General features: G+C 38.1%; 1 protein-coding gene across 4 annotated transcripts in view; it reads right to left on the bottom strand.

Moving 5' to 3' along the window:
- The window catches only part of SIMC1 (SUMO interacting motifs containing 1), a 46,217-nt gene that overhangs the window by 21,443 nt on the left and 3,214 nt on the right, over window positions 1-21,560 (bottom strand). For 3 of the 4 annotated variants that reach the window (XR_013992338.1, XM_081034837.1, XM_081034839.1), the window contains exons 2-4: window positions 7,622-9,103; window positions 4,643-4,875; window positions 3,792-3,861 (exon numbers count right to left, since the gene is read on the bottom strand). Coding sequence is in view for 3 of the 4 variants with exons in the window: in XM_081034837.1 (XP_080890963.1) it covers window positions 3,792-3,861; window positions 4,643-4,875; window positions 7,622-9,103 (1,785 nt within the window). In the remaining variant the exon portion in view is untranslated. Of the gene's footprint in view, window positions 1-3,791; window positions 3,862-4,642; window positions 4,876-7,621; window positions 9,104-17,278; window positions 17,439-21,560 lie in introns of all 4 variants that reach the window. The other variant, XM_081034838.1, reaches the window with a different exon arrangement.

The raw sequence follows: 21,560 nt of genomic DNA, 5'->3' as shown, positions 1-21,560 counted from the left end.
ATCTGCTGTCTGGTTGTTCTATCCATTACTGAAGTCTCCTTTCAATTCTGTCAGTTGTTGCTTCATATTTTGATTGTCATTAGGTGCCTAAGTTTATAACTGTTATATCTTCTAGCTGTACTGAAACTTTTATTAATATATAATGCCCTCCTTTGTCTCTTGTAACATTTTCTGATTTAGAGTCTACTTTATCTCATATTATCATAGTCACCTATGCTCTTTTGGTTACTATTTGCATGAAATACTTTTCCCATCCTTTTACTTTCAATCTCCTTGTGTCTTTGGATCTAAAGTGAGTTTCTTGTAGACAGCATGTGGTTGGATCATGTGTTTTTATACATTCCGCTAATCTCTGTCTTTTGATTAGAGAGTTTAATCCATTTACATTTAAAGCATTTACTGATAAGGAAGGACTTCTGTTTTAATGCAGTTTTCTGAATGCATTATATATATTTTGTCCCCCATTTCCAGCATTACTGGCTTTTTTCTTTAGTTAATTTTATTTGTAGTGAAATGTTTAAATTCCTTTCTCATTTCCTTTTGTGTATATTCTATAGCTATTGTTTTTGTGGTTACCATGGGGACTACGTTTAACATTCTAAAGTTATAATACTCTAATTTGAATTTATACCAGATTAACTTCAATAACAGACAAAAACAAACAACATACTAACATAAAAAACTCTTCTCCTTTATAGCTCTGTCACCATCCCCTTTAGTTGTCGATATCACAAAACTATATTTTCATATATTGTGTGTCCCAAAACAAACTAATAAATCTTTTAAATGCATTAGTTATTTAAATTATGTAGAAAACAAAATGTGGAGTTACAAAGTTATAATACTAGCTTTTAGAATAATTTTTTAAAATGTACTGGTCACCTAAATCATATAGAAAACCAAATGTGGAGTTGCATACCATTGTTACAATAATAATCACTTTTGTGATTGCCCATATAAACCTTTGGCATCTTTATTCCTTCATATAGCTTCAAATTACTGTTTAGTGTTTCATTTTATCCTGCAGGATTCCCTTTAGTTCCCTTTAGCATTTTTTGCTGGGCAGTGCAAGTGGTAACGAACTCCATCAGGTTTTGTTCATCTGGGAATGTCTTTATTTCTCCCTCAATTTTGAAGGATAGTTTTCTGGAGATAGAAATCTTGGTTGAGTTTTATTCTTTAGCACTTTGAATAAATTGGCTCACTGCCTTCTGGCTTCCAAACTTTGTGATGATAAATCTGCTGATAATCTTATTGGGGAATCTTGTATGTGGTGTGTCACTTCTCTGTCGCTGCTCTCCCTAATGTTTGAAGGACAGTTTTGCCAGACATTTATTCTTGATTGACAGGTGTTTTCTTTCAGCACATTGAATACATCATCCCATTACCTTCTGACCTGTAAGGTTTCACTGAGAATCTTATACGGGCTCCCTTGTATTTGATGAGTCACTTTTTCCTTGCTGCTTTCAAGATTCGGTCTTTGACTTTTGACAATTTGATTATAATGTGTATTGGTGTGGGTCTCTTGGTTTATCCTTGTTGGAGCTGAGCTTCTTGAATTTGTGTATCCATTTCTTCCCTCAGATTTGGGATGCTTGGGGTCATTATTTCTTCAAATAAGCTCTCTGCTACTTTTTCTCTTCTCCTTCTGGGCCTCCCATAAATGCATATATGGGTTACTTATGGGTCCCATAGTCCCTTAGGCTCTTTTCAGTTTTTTCCATTCTGTTTTCTTTTTGCTCTTATCTCATTGATTTCAAATGACCTTTCTTCAAGTTCACTGATTTTTTTTTTCTCCTATTTGATCAAGTCTGCCAAACCCCTCTGGTAAAGCTTTTAATTCAGTTATTGTATTTTTCAGCTCCAGAATATGTTTGATACTTTCTTATAGTTTTTGTTTAATATTCGCATTTTGTTCATGTATCATTTTCCTGCTTCATTTAATTGTCAGTCTGTATTCTCTTTTACATCTTTAAGGTAATTTTATAAAATTCTGTGTGAGGAAGTTGAGGGATCTGTGTTTCTTTAGGGTCAGTTTCTGGAGCTTTAGTTTGTTCTTTTGACTGAGCCACATTTCCCTGTTTCTTTGTATGCCATGTAGTTTTAAGCATTTGAAAAAAACAACCACCTTTGCCAGTCTTTATCCATTGAGTTAATGGAGGGCAAGACTTTCACCAATCAGCCTGGACGGAGGTTCTGGGACCGCTCAGACCTTTTGTGGGGATGTGTGTTCTCATGGCTTTTGTGTTTGCTTTTATCTAATTTCCTGAGCGGTTTGCCTCTATTTCTTCTCAGGAGCCTGCAGTCTCTTACTCCCTTGGTACCTGCCTATGGAACTGCATATTCTCTGATATGTAATATGCTATAGTGCTAACCTCTCTTTTCAGCGGCTTCCAGCTATACACTGTTCCTATCAGTGCTGAGTCAAGCGAGACAGAAACCATCCCTCGGGCAGGCCCCTAATAAGCCAGAACACTGGATTCAAAGTCCACTCTTTTGTTTCCATCCTCAGGAAGGCACCGGGGTATGGGAGATTTCTTCCGAGTTGCACTGTGCTATGCCAGGTGGGGGGAGGGGTACGGGCACAAAATACCACAAGCTTTCAATGGAGTCCCTTCTTGGTTATGCATTGGCCTGGGTACTGTAGCTTCTCATCTGGTCTCTATAGTTTTCACAAAGATGTTCTGGTCCATATATTATTGTTAACATGGTGTCTCCGTGGGGGAACAAAGGCCTGGAGCTTCCTTGTCTACCATCTTGGTGATGTTTCCCAGATCATTCTTTCTTAAAGCCCTATGTTATTTCACTCCAGTCTGGACTGGTTGCTCTCCAGGTCTAGTAGTCACTGTAATCTTACTTTTCTGGAATAGATCTAGTGTTTCCTGGATCCTGTGACTCCTTCTTTTTTTATTTTTCTCCGATTCTTTTGATGCATATCTTTAAGTAATCTCCTAAGAAATAGGGTGTGGGGATATTTTTCAAGTTCCTACATGTCTGGAAATGTCTTTATTCTCCCCTCACACTTGGCTAATAGTTTAGCTGGGTATACAATTCTAAGTAGAAAATAATTTCTTCCGTCCAAGTGCTTTGGGGTGAGCTGACAGAAAGCTGGCAAGTTTAGGGATCCCTAAAGGTCAGAATACAGAATTTTTTTCTGGAGTACCAACTCTACACTAGCTGCCTTCATTTATGACAGATGGTTCATTCGATTTCGTTAGACAGTGAATCCTTTACCTTTTGGCCTGAAGGGTAGGTAACCTAGCAAGTGAACTTTCTGTACTCAAGAAGGGAGAGGTGGTTGGTTCCATCTACAAACTTCAACAAATTTACAGCCCATATCTAACTCCAACGCTCTTCTATATTGTATTTCTGAGTCCAAAAGCTCTCTGATGTAATGGGCAGATTTCCTCTCTCCTGGCTACAGCCCCTTCTAGATGTATTCTAGCCTCTGACTTTCTCTGCCTAACGTCATCAGTGATCAGTTACATTGTCTTTAGATCTTCCAACCTTTATTGAGCTATATTGTCCTTCCTGTTATTTTCATTTCCATGGATTTATAACTTTCTCTACTCATTTACTATGATTTTTAATGAGATCTTGAGAGAAATAAGTGAATATATTTACTCTTGAATTGGAAGACAGCACATACCATGTCAATAGGAATTTTTTGGTGAGAATGAGAGTATAAGAAGGGAAAAATGGCAAAGACTTTACTATCAGATTTGCTATTACTTTTGTTTCTAGTTAAAACTTCCTCTGCAAAAGATACACCCTCAGAATTGTTGTATTACCTCTTCTTCCATGACATAAGTGAGCAGCTTCCAGTCCCACTCCACTGTCTTGGCGTTAGCTGGATGTAACCTGAAAGTCAAGTGACATCGGTTAGCATTCTGGAGACTTTAGTGGAAGAGGGGACGGGATCTGGAAGAGGACAGTCTCAAGAAGCCTCCCCTCACCCTCAGCTCTTGCCCACCACCTTTTGAGACATACAATACCACATCATCTGAGAGTAGTGGAACTTCATATTTTTTTTGCTACCCAGTATCCACTTCTCTTTTGGGAGGCATTAGTGCCCCAATTTTACCTTGAAGAAATCAAGTTTTTATTAATCAGCCTACAGGCTTCCCTACCACTATCGTGGCATGAAGCCTGGGAAGCACCGTGAGCCAATTAGTCATGATCTTCTACCCCTCAGTTCACAGTGACTGGCTCAAAGATGGGCTCATCGCTTATATTATGCCAGTGAAAGCCTACAAGACTCAATTTCAGAACGCTTATGTGATTAGAAGGGAAGCGGACTTTCTCTCCCCTGAGAGTATCACAAAAGCTAGAGCCTGAGAAGGCTACCATGTGGAGCCTGAAAATCGAAGCAAAGCAGAGCTGAAAAATGGATCCTTGCAACTGTTTTTAAACTGAATTAAGTCATGTCTTATTCCTGGGTTCCTCGTAACATGGGTCATTAAATTCTCTTTCACTAGCTGTTAGAGGCAGTTTGGATTGGATTTCCTGTCCCTTGCAATCCAAGGAACGCTGGTGTACTAAGTCACCCTCTCTAACGGTTAGCTGAATGAAGCTTAGGGAAGAGAAAGCTGTGCCCAAGTCCCGGTTCCCTAGGAGGTGTGCCGACAGGTAAGGCTCATACTGCTGAATTTTCATGAGAAGCATGTAGGCCTCCTTGAGGACGTCCACGGCCTCAGAGTCACTGAGCAGGATTTTCTGGATGATGTGAGATACAATTTCTCTGGGTGGGTAATGCTCGGGAGACACAAAGTCCATCAAAAACTGCACAGTCCCCAGCGGAAAATTTTCTTCAATGGTGTTTGTTACCATTCTTAGTCTTCGATGAGGGATGGGTTCTAATTTTTGACCCTTGCTCTGTAGAGATAAAAAAGAAAGAAATCAGGATGGGTTTCTACACACAAAAACGAGGTTCTGGAACAGGTTGAAGACAGCATAGTTTTCCAGGCATTTGAAATACTCATTTTTTTAAAAAAAGACTGGAAAGGCTTACCTAAAAAACTTTTAGTGACATGGGAAAATACTTATATTAAATTAAAAAAAGAAGCATTCAAAGTTCTACATGTAACATGATTTCATCTGTGTTAAAATATAACACAGAAAGAAAAATTCAAGAGGCAAGAGCTAGCCTTTAGATTTTGGAGTGAGGCTGATAAGATAATTAGGGGTATTCATAAGAGAATTAGGGGTATTTCATCAGATACTGAAATAAAGAAAAATGTTTTAAATATGTTTCATCGTTAGGAGAAAAATCCCATTTTGTTGGGGCTTTTTTTGAATCAACAGTAAATATTAAGTTGATTTCTTCCCCACAAAAGTATGTATATGAAGTCTGGGACAAAATATGTGAAAAGTGGTTTTCTATTATCTGGGTGGTAGAATGATGATTAATATTTTTTCTCTATATTTTTTTTGTATTTTTTAATTTTTCTATAATATACATGTATTACTTTCATAATCAGGAGAAAAACAAACATTAAAAAGTTGGTTTGAATTAGGAATATAACAATTATAAAACAATAATTTTGGAACATTTAACTTGCCCTCAAGTCTCATAACAACTCCTAAGAAATACATACTATTACCATGCCTGACTTATAGATGAGGACACTGCGATTTAGAAAGGAAGCATTTGTCGTGCAACAAATGTCAGAAGCTCACAGATGTCAGAGGCACCCCTCCAGAGCTATCCTGTAAACGCGTACTCTCTATAAACAACACCAACAATAATTAATACATTTTTGTTACAAATCTCAATTAAAAATTTTAAAATCTGTATGTACGAAAAGGCAACCGAGAAGGAAATACACCAAATTATTAATAATAATAAATGCTGACTGATAGCATCATGGGTAACTATTTTTTATATTTTAAAATGTTTTATATTAAGCAAGCATTATTTTTAAAGTCTGAGAATAAGTATTAATTCAAATGAAGACTTGACAGCTTATGTGTAACAATAAAACAGTGACGGCTGGATTTGCCCTTTCAGGAAATCTCCTGGAGCACAGAAGTCCCGTCAGCTCTCCTTACGTCTCAAATCACCTGAGGGTGACCCCTGACCTTGCTGATGAGACCAGTGCTGCAAAGAGGCGGGTAGTGAAGAGTGAGAGAAGGTAAGAACAAAAATCTTGCTTTGGTGACTGTTTCACATGTGATGCATTTCAGTCTTGAATCTATTATTCGTTTCCTGCCTACAAATGGGGACATCTACAAACAGATAAAGTTTATGTTTTGATGCCTATAACCTTAAAGGGAACTAATATTTATAGAGTACTTTTATGAGCCCTGAAGGTGGCTGTGTGCCTTATGTTTACCTTTAAGTCAAATGACTATGTGATGTGGGCATTATGACTTATTTTAGAGCTAAACAAAAAGACTCTGAGGAGTTAAGGCCAATGGCTGGGAAGTGGCAGGGGACTGGCTGAGAAGTTCTGGGGGAAAGTGACCGAGTGAAGAAGTACTTATTAAAGGCCCCGAGGAAATCAGGGAAGAGACAGAAAAGATGTACAGGTGTATTCTAGATAGCTGAAGTAGAAAGGTAGAAACAGACGAAGAAGAAAAATCCACTTTGTCTAGCCTAACTGCACCTTACAGTCTGAGCTATGAGTACAGAGAAGGGGGACATGGTCTCCCCATCCGCATTTCCTGACACCTCCTCTAATCGTGCAGCACCTACAAGCCTACAGCCTTGACGAGGGGAACACAAACTCTTTCATGTCCCCCAAGCGCTCCTGATAATGAATGGACAGACAGATCAGCAGCCTGAGACAAACCCATGTGGACAAAGAGAACGGGCTAGTGCTTGGGGAGAGTCATTCAGAAGAGGACATAAACTACTAGAAGATATAACAACAGTTAAAATGAGAGAAAACAATTCGCTCTCCAAGGCCCAATCAGGGTGAATGCCTGACGTGCTAAGCTGGATCACGGACGGCTCCAACAAGGAGGATACACCTTGTGATTCCTTGAGCCACTTCAAGCCAGTGTCTTCATGTCGGCCTTGTGGGTACGGATAGAGAACAGCGTCATGTTGCGGGCTTAGCCACAACTTCTTTTCTACACGTCTGGCTTCGTTCTCATAGATCAGTGAAGACCAATGAGACGTAGCAATGCCACTAAAATCTTAACAGTGAATTTCCTCCCCCACAGTCAGAGAATAATCATTTTGGAGGCACCGAAGTGTCCAGAGTATGACTATTTCGTTAGATGGGAGCTGTAATGAGAGCATCACGAAGGGAAAGACATAGGAGTGAAGCATTGAGGAAGGCCCACAGTGAGCCAGACGCTCTAACAGGCACTGCACATCATGTTATCTCATTGAACAATCCTGTGAGGTATGTTCTACCTCCATTTTACAGACAGGAGAGCTATGGCGCAGAAAGGTGAAGTGACTCCCACAGTGCCGGCCCCACAGGGTGGGGCTGAAATTTGAACACCGATCTGACTCAACGCTGAATGGTTCCACAAGTCAGGGAAAGATAAAAAGGTCAAGTTTACACTGGACCTGTTTTCTCTCGTGTGGACTCCTTCTAGCATACGAACCTTATGCTAGGCCTGTGCAAAGGACTTCTAATCCCTAGGAGAACACAGGTTGGCTCACCTCTCTTATGTCTTTATCGGGAACTAGTGTCTGGAAGAAGAGGTGATGCACTGGAGGTCGTAAGAAGTACTTGAGTCTATGCAGGCACGGTTTGGTGTACAGACTGGGAGTACCTTCTGGGGCTCGGCCGTGCACCGGGCCAGACCCGGGCATGGCGGGCTCCGACAGGGATAGCTCTTTTCTGGCTGGTGTTTCTGTGGCAGAGAGCCACGGAACTTTCTCTAAGGAAGTTTCCGACTGTGGAGACGGTGGGCTGGGCACGCCGCGTGGAGAGGGTGGAACTGAGACATCCATAGGAGGGTCAGGGGTCCCGGTATCATTTTGGGGAGAATCAGGCCTATCTCCTGGTAAGTGAAGCAAGTCTCCAAGTGAGTGTGGCATGTCTCCCGGCATGTGAGGCCTGTCTCCAGGTGATCGCAGCGTTTCTCTTGGTAAGTGTGGGACTTCTCTAGGTGACCGTGGCGCATCTCTCAGTGGTTGTGGCAGGTCTCTTGGTGACTGAGGCACATCTCCCGATGACTGAGGCACATCTCCTGGTAACCGTGACACGTCTCCTGGTGACTGTGACATGTTTCCTGGAGCTTGTGACACGTTTTCAGCTGACTGTGACATGTCTCCCTGTGACTGTGACATGTCTTGCAAATGTGCCACATCTTGTGGATATGACATGTTTTGAGGTGGGCCTGGTACGTCTTGAGGTAGGCCCAGAGGTGGGCAGAGTGAGTCTTGAGGTGGCCTTGGCGAGTATTGAGGACGCCATGATGAGTCTTGAGGTGGGTTTGGCATGTTTTGCTGAGGGCGTGGCACATCTGGAAGAGGGCATGGTACTTCTTGAGGCAGGTGAGGCAAAGCTTGTAGTGGGCACTGCACGGTTTGTGATGGGCATGACAAGGCTCGTGGCGGGCATGAGGAGGCCCGCGGTGGGCATGAGGAGGCTCGCGGTGGACATGGCAAGGCTCGCAGTGCGCAAGGCACGTCTTGCTGTGAGCATGGCAAGGGTGCCCTTCGATTGCTGCTGCTACCATTATTGCTTGTTGGGGAGAGAGAGTGAACATCTGAAGATAGCTGTAGGCTGGCCAAGAAGCCGAGGTCACCTTTGAATGTGGTTGAGCTACAGTTTGGCTCACAGAGTGAGCTACAGTTTGGATAAACAGAGTCCCCACTGATGGATGTAGGGGGTTGGGGAGCTTCAAATATGGTTTCTTCCAAAAGGTCCACATCCACAGGATCACTGTGAATGATTCTCCGAGCTGTGGGCAGGGGGCTTCTGTGCACCCGCCCTTCCATCACCTCTTTGCTGGAGAGGCTGGCACATGTTTGAAGACTAGTTGGCTCCTTCTGGGAAGGAGCAACAGCTTCTAGAGTCAAGTCAAGAGTGGCAATAGGTCTATTGTCATCCTCAGTGCTTGTCAGGTCAATTACACAGAGTCCATTGCGATCCTTTGCTCTCGGTCTGGTTTCTCTCGTTAAGTCAATGAAGTCCTGTGGAAGGGTTGGGAGAAGATAGAGCGTGAACAGGGAATCTCAGCTTTACCTAAGAAGACTTAAATCTTAGCTTTCAAGGACAGGCATATTTTACCTTTTCACTTCACTGACCATTTGTACATCTTGTATAACATAAACATCATCAATTTCCATACCCTCTTAAAATACCCAGATGCCACGTGCGTATCACTGAGGGCATAGTGGAAAATGTTTTCAGATCCAAGGTGGACAGGGAGTGGGGGAGAAGGTTTCAACCTGAAGTCATAAAGTAAAAAGCAACCTTTGTTTGGAAAAACAAATACATAGGATAACCTACAACGGAAGCTAAAGAAGGGAAGCTAATACAAGAGAACCTACTATGTGCTAAGAGCATTTTGAGTGCTTTCACATGTCTGTAGTTTTCACAATGACCCTATCGGGTAAACATTATCATCTCCCCTATACAAATGGCAAACTGGAGTTCAGGACATAGTTATTTACCTAAGGATTATACAGCTAAGTAGCAGAGACAAACATGCAAACCCAGGTCTGGTTCCTTCTTTCCCTGTGAGAGCCCAGGAATGTACAACTTCATTCAATAATATAGCCTATAGTCAGATATGGAAGATAATAATACAACAAGGATTATAAAATCAGCGATGTAAGTCTGAGCCCTGAGTAGATGAATTACTGGCAAACCTCCTATCTTCACCGCCCATTCCTTGGCACAATGATTAGGCAGCTCACAGAGCCAGATGATGCCAGCCAGAGGCACTACAGTCAACCTCTGTGCCTTGAGCCTGGAACACAGTCTTGCTCTCCCTTCCCGGTGTCTCCTCACCTAGTTGGGTGCCTTGCCACTAGGAAGCTGGGTCCCAGTTGCGGGGCTCCCTACCACAGCTACCATGCTATTTGTCTTAAGATTTGTGATGGTCACCACCATCAACAACACCACAGCAGGGCACAGGATTCTGGGGGGCTCAAGTGAGAACTGGCATGCAGCTCATCCCGGAACAGGCGTTTCTTGGTGAAGCAGCCAGACGGCATCACTGCCTTTGGTGGCTCTCTACCGCTAGCTGAACTCAACATGAATAGTTGCAAGGCCATAGAGGGTCTGAGTTCACCTCCTCTTTCATCCCCAACTGCTGAAATGCAAGGGGGCTATACTGTCTCTAGTACGTGTGTCCTCATCTGTGTTTGCTTCTGTTCTGTCTTTTGCTCCGAATGACGATTATCCCCTTGAGTGTTGGGGAGTTTCTTGTCTTTCAACACTCAACACAGATGTCACTGTGCGTGAAATCCCTCCAGATCACTTCTTGTCACAGATTGAATCATGTCCTCTCTCATATCCCCACTGCCTCTGTACGAACCTCTTTCTTTATCCCAAAGAATTTAATGCTTTTTCATTACATTGAAAATGGAAATAAATTTGTCATTTTCCAATTATTGATTACGAGTAGACAGAAATACTATTGATTTATGTATATCATCCTTGTATCCTCCGACCTTGCTAAATTCACTTAATTGCACTAGTGACTATTTGTGTAGATCCCAAAGGGTTTTTCATGGAAACAATCACATTGTCTGCAAATAAAGAAGTTTTACTTCTTCCTTTCCAATCTGTATGCCTTTTATTTCTTTTTCTTGCCCGTTTGCAGTGGCTAAGGCATCCAGGCTAATTCTCACTAGAAGTGCTGAAAGCAGACATTCTTGCCTTGTTCTTGAACTTAGAGGAAAGAATTTCAGACTTTCATCATTAAGTATAATGTTAGCTGTGGGGTTTTCATAGATGCCCCTTACAGGCTGAAGAGGTTCCCTTCTTTCTCTACTTTTCTGAATTTTAATCGGGACTGATTGTTAACTTTTGTCAAATGCTTTTTCTGCACAACAGAGATGATCATATGACTTTTTTCTTTGTCCTATTACTATCAAAAATTATACTCATTTTCTAATGTTAAATTAATCCCGAGGGGAAACTCCACTTGGTCATGATGTATTATTCTTTTTCTGTATTATTGGGGTTAATGTATCAATATTTTATTAAGAATTTTTGCATGTTCATGAGGGATATTAGTTTGTAGTTTTCTATTCTTATAATGTCTTTTACTGGTTTTGCTATCAGAATAAAACTGGCCTCATAAAATGACTTGGGAACTATCCCCACCCACTCTATACAGTATAGTTTAGAGCCTTCTTTTGCTAGCTTCCTACTGTGAAAGCTTAGATAATTGATTTTTGACCCCTTTCTTTTCTAACATTCTAAAATTTTCTCTGTAAGTACTGCTTTACTTCATTCCACAATGTTTGATATGTAATCATTTTATTACCATGTAGCTCATATTTACTTTCATTATGGTCAGAAAACAAACTGTAAGAGTTCAGTCTTTTAAAATACATTGAGACTTGTTTTGTGTCCTAACACATGGCCTACCTTTGCTGAACGTTTCTTGAGCACTTGAAAAAAAATGTGTATTCTGCCGTTGTTGTATATAGCTCTGTACGTGAAAATTAGGTCTTGTTTGTTGATAGTATCTTTGAGATCTTTGACTTCTTACACTTTTGGGGGAATCCAGTTGTGCTGTCAATTACTGAGAAAAGCATATTAAAGTGTCCAACTATGATTGTGGCTTTGACTATTTCTCCCTGTAGTTCAGTTAGATTTTGCTTCATGTATTTTGAAACTGCAGTTGTTGGGTGCCAACTGTCTTTTCAAAGTTTTAATGTAGTTCTTGGCTTAATGATGTAAGAATAAGGAGAACAGTGATACCCCCTGACCCCCAGGCTAAGAGAAACTGATCTTGTTTCTAAATAAATAGGACCAACCTTTGGAACTTTGGAAATTTAAAAATTGCATTAGAAATCAGAGTCCAAAGGATTCTAGAGCAGGAGACTCTCCCTTCATCACTGCAGTTATACAGAAATCTCACTCAAGTCAATCTTAACTCACTCATGATATTAAGATCGTGTAAGTACAGTACAGGTGCCTCTGACTTGGGGATTTGTTTCCAAAGTGAGCCAATAAGACAAACATAGTGTTTATTCACAATTACCCTGGAGCAGAAGCCAGCAACAAGGGGCTTCCACTGGCCGAAACTGAGGCAATTTGAACACAAAATACATAGTAATTCAAAGGGTACTGGAGCAATTGGACATCCACAGGCAAAAAATATGGCCCTCGACATAAATTTCATACCTCATGCCCAAATTAACTCAAAACAGATTATAGACTTAAATATAAAATGTAAAACTATGAAACTTGTAGAAAAAAATAGGAGAAAATCTTTGGGCTCTAGGGCCAGGCAAAGAGTTTTTAGATAACACCAAAAGCACTATCTATAAAAGAAAAAAAAATGAATAAATAAGACCTAATCAAAATTAACAACTTTTACTTTGTGAAAGCCTATGTAAGGAGCATGAAAAGACTATAGACTGGGAGAAAATATTTGCAAGTCACATATCCAACAAAGGACTAGTAAGTAGAATATATAAAAAACTCTACTCTCATAAAAGTTAAAAAAAAAAAGTTTAATTAGAAAATGGGTAAAAGATATGAACAGACCTTTCACTGAAGAAGATAGATAGATGGCAAATAAATACATGGAAAGATGTTCAACATTATTAGCCATTAGGGAAATGCAAATTAAAACCAAAATATCACTAAAAATATCAAAGTAACTAAAATAAAAATACTATTAATACCAAATGCTGGTGAGGATGCAGAGAAACTGGATCACTCACGTATTACCAGTGGGACTGTAAAATGGTAGAGCCAGCCACTCTACAAAAGTTCCGCAGTTTCTTAAAAACTAAACGTACAACCACCATAGGACCTAGCAATCACAGTCCTGGGTATTTATGCTAGAAAAATATTCACCAAAAAAAGTGTACACGAATGTTCCCAGCAGCTTTATTTGTAACAGCCAAAAGCTGGAATCATCCCAGATGTCCTTCCCAGGGTGAATGGTTAAACAGACTGTGGAACATCCATATAATACTAGTTAACAAAAAGGAACAAACTACTGATACATACAACTTGGAGGAATCGTCCAGGAAATACGCTGAATAAAAAAGCCAATCCCTAAAGGTTACGTACTACATTATACCATTTAATGAAGGCCAGATTAGTGGTTGCCAGGAGTTAGGAATGCAGGTGGGATGATGGTGGCAGTGGGAGGAAGTCGGTGTGATTATAAAAAGCAAGATGATGAATCCTTATGGTATTGGATCTGTTCAGTATCTTGATCGTGGTAGTAGATAAACTTACACAGTGATACAACTATAGAACTTAATACACACAAATGCTCCAATGAATGCAAGTAAAGCTGGGAAATCTGAGTAATATAAACAGATTTTATCAATGTCAGTATCCAGGATGGGATGTTACACTACAGTTTTGCAAAATGTTACCATTGGAGGAAACTAGGCAAAGTGTACAAGGGGTTGCTCTGTATTATTTCTTACAACTGCATATGAATCTCTAATTATCTCAATAAAAATAAACAAATAGTAATTTTTATATGCAATATTTAAAAATCTAGACTAAATTAATAATTATGGAGAATAACAAACTTATTCAAGAAATAACAGAAATAACAGAAAGGCTGGTAGACCAATAATCACAGAATTAAAACTCAAATCAAAGATCTACCTCAAAGAAACAAAACAAAAAAATCCCACTAAGCCGAAATATTCTAAATTTATATTTGCTTATTATTTTAATAAAAACTAACATAGGGTTTGAAAAATTAAAAGGTACAAAAGGTAGAAGGTAAACAATTTCCCTCTGACCCCAGTCACCCTCCCCAGGAAACAATGACTATTATCTACTTCTTGTGTACAGATGGTTTCTTCAAAACAAATTCTACAAAACTTAGAGAAACAGATAATATTAACTTATTTTTCCTATTCAAGATAATTGTAAAAAGGCACATAAGCTTCCTGTTTTGTTTTGCAAACCTCACATAATACATCAAAATGTGATTAAAAGAAAAGAAAAATTGATAGAGTAATCCTTGTTTGCCCTGGATGATCCTGGTTTATGCCTCTTGTCCTAGTGTGATTATTATCAGCACTCCGTTTCACTGTCAAAATTGTTCAGTGTGTATAATAAATAATGTCATCCTAATTATTAACCAGTATCACTCATGAATGTGAATACCAATGTCATCTATAAAATATTAGCAAATCAATTCCAGTATTCTTTTTAAAAAATGAGTTCCATTTTTGATCATAAGGACTAACTAGATACTCTGATCAACCAACCTAATTAAAAACTAGAATTGATACATAAATGCAAAAACATGGGAGAAGATATAACAAGGAAAAACCCACTAAAACACAGCCAGTATAGCTATGCTACTATGAGACGAAATAGACTTTAATGAAAATAGTGTTACTAGAGATAAAGAGGGCCACTGCACAATAAAAGATATATTTAATCAAGATATAATAATTTAAAAACTGTATGTCTAATAAATAGTCTCCATAAAGCAAAAATAGACAAAAGTAAAAGGAGGAAAAGAAATATATAGTCATTATGAGAAATTTTTATGTCTTTCTTGGTTGATAGATTATGAAAACAAAAATTATTAAGGATACAAAAGACTTGAACACTTTTAACAAGCTTCATCTAAAGGACTCAGAATTATTATTCACAATTACATGAAACATTTACAAAAATTAACCACATACTAGGAGTCAAAGTACATCTTAGTCAATGTGAAAAGGTTAACATTAGTCAAACCAACACACTAATAGGTTAGAAATCAATACAAAAAAATAATTAGGGAAAACTTCACACAACCACAAATGAAGAAGTATGGCCAAATAACTTACAGATCAAAGAAGAAATAATGGAAATTATAAAAATTTTAGAACTGAACAATAACAAAAATACTAGGCATTAAAACATGTGACATGCAGCAATTTATTAGAAAATTTAGAGACTTAGACAATTATAAACGAATGAAAGGAAATTAATGTGCTAAGCATGCATTTTTAGACAACAGGGAAAAAAAAAACAAGCCCAAAGAAAATAGAAGGGAGGAAATGATAACAGAAATGAATGAAACAGAAAACAGCAGAGATGAGCAGCAATGCCAAAGTATTGTTCTTTTAAAAGACTATTAATATTGTCAAACATTTGATAAGAAAATTAAGAAAACTAAGAGAAGGCACAAATAACTAATATCAAGAACAAAAAGGGACAAAATTACAGATGTTTTCAAAGTAAAAAAGATAATATGAATAATTTAATGTCAAAAAACTTGGGAACTTAGATGAAATAGATACATTTCTGAAAAAATAAAGCTTAGCAAAATTGACTTAAGAAACTGGGTGCTAAGTAGATGGGGAATCATTATATGATTTGCTCTATTTTTTCGTGTTTGAAATTTTCCATAATAGAAAGGTATTTTTAAGTTGACTCAAGAAGAAAGAGAAAATCAAAATAGTCCTTTAACCAATAAAGAAATGAAATCAGTAGTTAAATTTTTTCCTTCACGAAAATGCCAGACCCAGGTGATTTTAAAAGTTCTACTAAAAATTCAAGGAAATAAATGATTCTAATTTTATACAAGCTATTTACAAGTATAAAAAAATAAGGGGATACCTCCAACTCATATTATGAGCTTGCATAAACTTAATCCAAAATCTAAAAGAAAGAAATAACATAAGTCAGTGTCACTTAGGAACATGTAAAAGTGCTTAAAAAAAATGTACTATTAAACTAAACCCAGCATCATCAAGATGAGTTTATTCTAGGAATCAAGACCGTTTTAACAGTTTTAAAAAATCAATTAATGTAATTCACCATATAAAGGAGAAAACCATATGCTCATCTGAAGGGGTCAAAAAAAGCAGTTGATAACATTCATTATCCATTCTTTAAAAAAATAACTCAAAGTAGAAATGGAAGATAACTTCCTTAATCCATAAAAGTTATCTACAAATCACATGTAACATGTTACATGGAAATGCTGAAAGCATTCCCTTTAAAGTCAGGAGCACAACAAAGATGTCTGCTATTGCTTATTCTATCCAGAGTTGTACCAGCATTGTACATGCAGAGCAGGAAAAATAAGAAAAAGATATAAAAAGCATAAAGATTAGAAAAAATAAAACTGATTAATTTTATAAATATTGGGGGGGAAAGACAATAGAGAATAACAGACAACATGATTCTGTAATATTGCAATATAATAAATATATATTTGGTCTTTGTCCCGGCTTCCTGGCACGGAATTCTTAAAACCCATGTAATTTCCTGATAGGGTAAGAGGCGCATCTTTTGTTGTTAATAATAAGCCCCTTTCAACCACATCTGAGTTTGTTACTGACAAGACTGCTGGCTGAAAGGCCCTCGGATAGCTTCAGGATTGAGGCCAGTTGCCAGGGGAAGCAACCATGGTACAGAGTTAAAATTTTCAGTTCCATTCCCTCAGCCTCTGGGGAGGGTAGCAGAGCTGGAGATCAGGTTAATCACCAAAGGCTACTGATTTAATCGCTTACACCTGTGTCATGGAGCCTTCATCAGAATCCTAAACAATGGGGTTTGGAGAGCTTCCATGTTGGTGAATGCATCCATGTGCCGGAGGGTGGTGTACGCTAAATTCCACGGGAACAGAAGCTCCTGCACTCAGGACCCCTCTGGACCTCGCTCTATGTGTCTTTTCATCCGGGGTTCATTTGCATCCTTTATAATAAACTGGCAATACTAAAGTGCTTCCCTGAGTTCTGTGAACCATTATAGCAAATTATTGACCTGTAGGAGGGGGTTGTGGGAACCCCTGATTTGTAGCCAAGTTGGACAGAAGTGTGGGTAACTTGGGGCCCCACGACTTGAGATTGGCATCTGAAGTGGGGGGGGGCAGTCTTGTAGAACTGAGCCCTTTACCTGGGGGTTCTGTTCTCTGCTAACTCCAGGTAGTGTCCGAATTGAATTAAATTGTCGTACACCCAGTTGGTGTCCAGAGTTGGAGAATTACTTGGTGTGGGTAAAATTCCCTACACATTTGGTGGTGTCAGGAGTGTGAGTAGAGAAACAGTGTTTTCTTTTAACTTCCATTCATGTACAGTTCCAAAACAGGCAAAAGTAAACTATGTTATTTAGACACACACACACACACACACACACACACACACACACACACACACACACACACAGTAAAACTATAGAGAGAAACAAGTGATTACCATGGAAATCAGGAAGTAGTTGGAAGATGGGAGGGTAGCAGGGTACGTCAGTAGAATATATATTGAACCAAGAAACATATTGAAGACTGGCAATGTGGTTACTGTATTGGCATAGAATTAACTTCTGGTCGTTTGCAGAAAGTGAAGCATTCACAAGACTCTACAAGAGTAAGAAAAGATTTATTGAAAGTCAAAAAGAGAGTTCTGTTTGGAATAGGCAAAACTCCTTTTGCCACGGCAGAGTCTGATGGAGACAGCTGCCCTGATGAGGAGTGCCAGGATTTCATATTTTTCCATCCAGGATGTAGGGTGCTTGTCAGCTTGCAAGGGGGCTGCCATTATAATTGTCTTCTCCTGGGAACTGTCCTGTTCCCATCTATGATGGATGTCAGCTGGCAGGGGTTTGCTGTTGGGATTGGAACTGTTCTATTCCTGCCTATGATGGATGTAAGGTGCTTGTCAGCCTGCAGGTGCAGTGCTAGCCCGGGGATTCAGAGCCAAGAGGTTAAGGATTAGCTCATTCCTGTTAGCCCACAAGCTCACTCCTGTTAACTCCTTGCCGGTGGTCCCATCCTGCCAGCTCACAAGCCCACTCTGGTTAACTTTACTTGTCTCAGCAGTTACATGGGCTTTAACTTAATTCATTCTACTATATGTATGCTTTATACATTTTCCTCTGTGTATGTATGCACACGCACACATGTGTGATAGCTCTCAATAAATATCTTTTAATAAAAGAAATAGTCTCTGGAATAAACTTACTGGAAAATTTTAAGACCTACATGAAGAAAATTTTAAAAGCGGTATTTGTAGCATGGTCAACTCTTCCTACATTAATCTCTTCATTTAGAATGTTGATGATTTTTAGAAAATGTGACAAAATGACACTAAAGTTCATTTGTTTGAAACTTTGATTAAAAACTAAAAACTTTGTTAGTGAGCTAGATAGGAGGAATCTTTTCACAATGTATACATATGTCAAATCACCACGATGTACATGTACAATTTAGATATCTTACAATTTTATTTGTCAATTTCACCTCACTAAGGTGAAATTAAAAATAACTAACTTAAAAAATGTGACAAAACCCAGAAAAACTGGAAAATAATGAGATGGGGAATAATGCTATCCTAATTTTCATTGTATGCCAATCTCTAATATTTGAATTTTTTAAACTGGTACATGTAATTTTTTTAAATTAATAAACTTCATTTAGAGCAGTTTTAGGTTCGCAGTAAAACTGAACAGAAACTACAGAGTGTTTTCACATACTCCCTTTCCCTCAGACCAGCATCCAACACCACTGTGGTATATTTGTTGTCATTGATGGACCTAGACTTTTACACATCATTACCCAAAGTCCAGTGCAGTAGGGTTCACTCTGGGTGGTGGACATTCGATGGTTTGGACAAAGGTATCATGACTTGTACCTCCCATTATAGCATCAGACAGAGTAGTTCCACTGCCTGAAACATCCTCTGTGCTTCATCTTTTATGCTCTCCCTCCACACTAAGCTCTGGCAACCAGTGACATTTTTACTGTCTCCATAGCTTTTACTTTTCCAGAATGTCATATAGTTGGAATTGTACTGTGTGTAGCCTTTTCAGATTGGCTTATTTCACTTTGTAATATTCATTTAACTTTCCTCTATGTCTTTATGGCTTGATAGTTAATTTCCTTTGAGCTCTGAATATTCCACTGTCTGCATGTACCACATTTTACTTGTCCATTCACCTACTGAAGGATATCTTAGCTGCTTCCACGTGTGGGCGGTTATGAATAGAGCTGTCATAAACATCTGTGTGCAGGTGTGGACACGTTTCCAGTTCATCTGAGTCAATACTAAGGAGCACGATTGTTGGATTGTATGGTAAGAATATGTTTAGTTTTGTAAGGAAGTGCCAAACTGTCTTCCAGAGTGGCTGCACCATTTTGTATTCCCACCAGCAATGACTAAGAGTTCTCGTTGCTCCATATCCTCCCCAGCATTTGGAGTTGTCAGTATTTTGGATTTTGGCTATTCTAAAGTCCAAAAGTAGTAGTATCTCATTATTGTTTTAATTTGCAATCTAATGACGTATGATGTTGAACATCTTTTCATATGATTACTTGCCATCTGGATATCCTCTTTGGTGAGGTGTCTGTTTAGGTCTTTTGTCCATTTTTAAATTGGGTTGTTCATTTTCTTACTGTTGAGTTTTAAGAGTTCTTTGCATATTTTTAACAATTGTCCTTTATCAGATGTATCTTTTGCAAATATTTTCTCCCAGTCTGTGGCTTGTCTTCTCATTCTCTTGACACTGTCTTTGGCAGAGCAGAAGTTTTTAATTTTAATGAAGTCCAGTTTATCAGTTCTTTCTTTCATAGATCATGTCTTTGGTCTTGTATCTAAAAAGTCATCACCATAGCTAAGGTCATGTAGGTATTCTCCTATGTTATCTCCTAGGGGTTTTATAGTTTCACATTCTACATTTAAATCTATCATCCTTTTTGAGTTAATTTTTGTTAAGGGTGTAACGTCTGTGTCTAGATTCATTTCCTTGCATGTGAATGTTCCGTTGTTCCAGCACCATTTGTTGAAAAGACTATCTTTGCTCTTTTGTATTACTTTTGCTTCTTTGTCAAAGATCAGTTAACTATATTTCTGGGCTTTCTGTTTTGTTGCACTGATTTATTTGTCTATTCTTTCACCAATACCACAGTCGATTACTGTAATCTGTAGTAAGTATTGAAGTCAGGTAGTGGCAGTCCTCTAACTTTGTTCTTTTTCTTCAGTATTGAGTTGGCTAGTTCTCAGTCTTTTGCCTCTCCATGTAAACTTTAATCAGTTTATTGCTATCCACAAAATAACATGCTAGGATTTTGATTGAGATTGCGTTAAATCTATAGTCAAGTTAATAAGAACTGACACCTTGACAACCTCGAGTCTTCCTATCCATGAACATGGAATATCTCTCCATTAATCTACTTACTTGATCTCATGATTTGTAGTTTTCCTCATACAGCTCTTGTACCTATTTTGTAAGACTTTACACCTAAGTATTTCATTTTTTTTAAGGTTCTAGTATAAATGTAATCTGTTTTTAATTTCAAATTCCAGTTGTTCACTGCTGGTATATAGGAAAGTAACTGCTTGTTATAAATTGTCCTTTCATCCTGCAGTCTTGCTATTATCATTTATTAGTTCCATGAGTTTATTTTATCAATTCTTTTGGATTTTTGTTTCCTACATAGCATTAGCTAGGCTTTCCAGTACAATGTTGAAGAAAAGGTGAGATGGGACATCCTTGACTTACTCCTGATCATAGTGGGAAAGTTTCAAGTTTCTTAGCACTAAGTATGATATTAGCTATAGGTTTCTTTGGAGATGATCTTTATCAAGTTGAGTACGTTCCCCCTCTATTCCTAGTTTGCTGAGAGCTGTTTTCATTGTTTGAACCATGAATAGAGATTGGATTTTATCAAATGCTTTTTCTGCATCTATTGATATGATCATGTAATTTTTCTTTTTTAGCCTGTTGATGTCATGAATTACATTAATTGATTTTCAAATGGTGAACCAGCCTTGCATACCTGGGATAAATTCCTCTTGGTTGTGGTGCACAATTCTTTTTATGCATTGTTGGATTCAATTTGCTAATATTTTATTGAGGATTTTTGCATCTATGTTCAATGAGAGCTATTGGTCTGTAGTTATCTTGTAATGTCTTTGGTTCATTTTAGGGTATTAGGGTAATGCTGGCTTCACAGAATGAGTTAGGAAGTATTCAGTATGCTTCTATCTTCTGTAGAGAATTGGTATAATTTCTTTCTTAAATGTTTAGTAGAACACACCAGTGAACCCATCTGGGCCAGTGCTTTCTGATTTTGAAGGTTATTTATTGATTAAATTTATTTAATAGATATAGATCTATTCAGATTGTCTATTCATAGAACTTTTATAACAAAACATTTAAAATTTAAAAAGTGTTGGTTCTTCCCTAATTAATCTATAAATCAAACAAATTCCAAACAGAATTCCAATTGATCCCACAAAGAATGACATTATATCCTCAACAGCAGTAGATATTAAAATTATAAACAGATATTTTTCTTTAACTCCAAAATTCCACTGTAAGAAATTTGTCATAAAAACACATTTTTATGACCATGAAAGAGAGTTCATCACATCATAGTCTGAAATACAAAAGAAAAATTAAATTCAGTAAGAGACTTGTTAAATAAATTGTGATTTTTAAAAAATATTGCATAAGATGCAGCTGATAAAACATTTATTGATG

Source organism: Rhinolophus hipposideros, assembly GCF_964194185.1.
Source record: "Rhinolophus hipposideros genome assembly, chromosome: 23".
NCBI lineage: Eukaryota > Metazoa > Chordata > Mammalia > Chiroptera > Rhinolophidae > Rhinolophus > Rhinolophus hipposideros.
The sequence above is the reverse complement of the archived record's forward strand: the minus strand, read 5'-3'. Positions and strand labels throughout refer to the sequence as shown.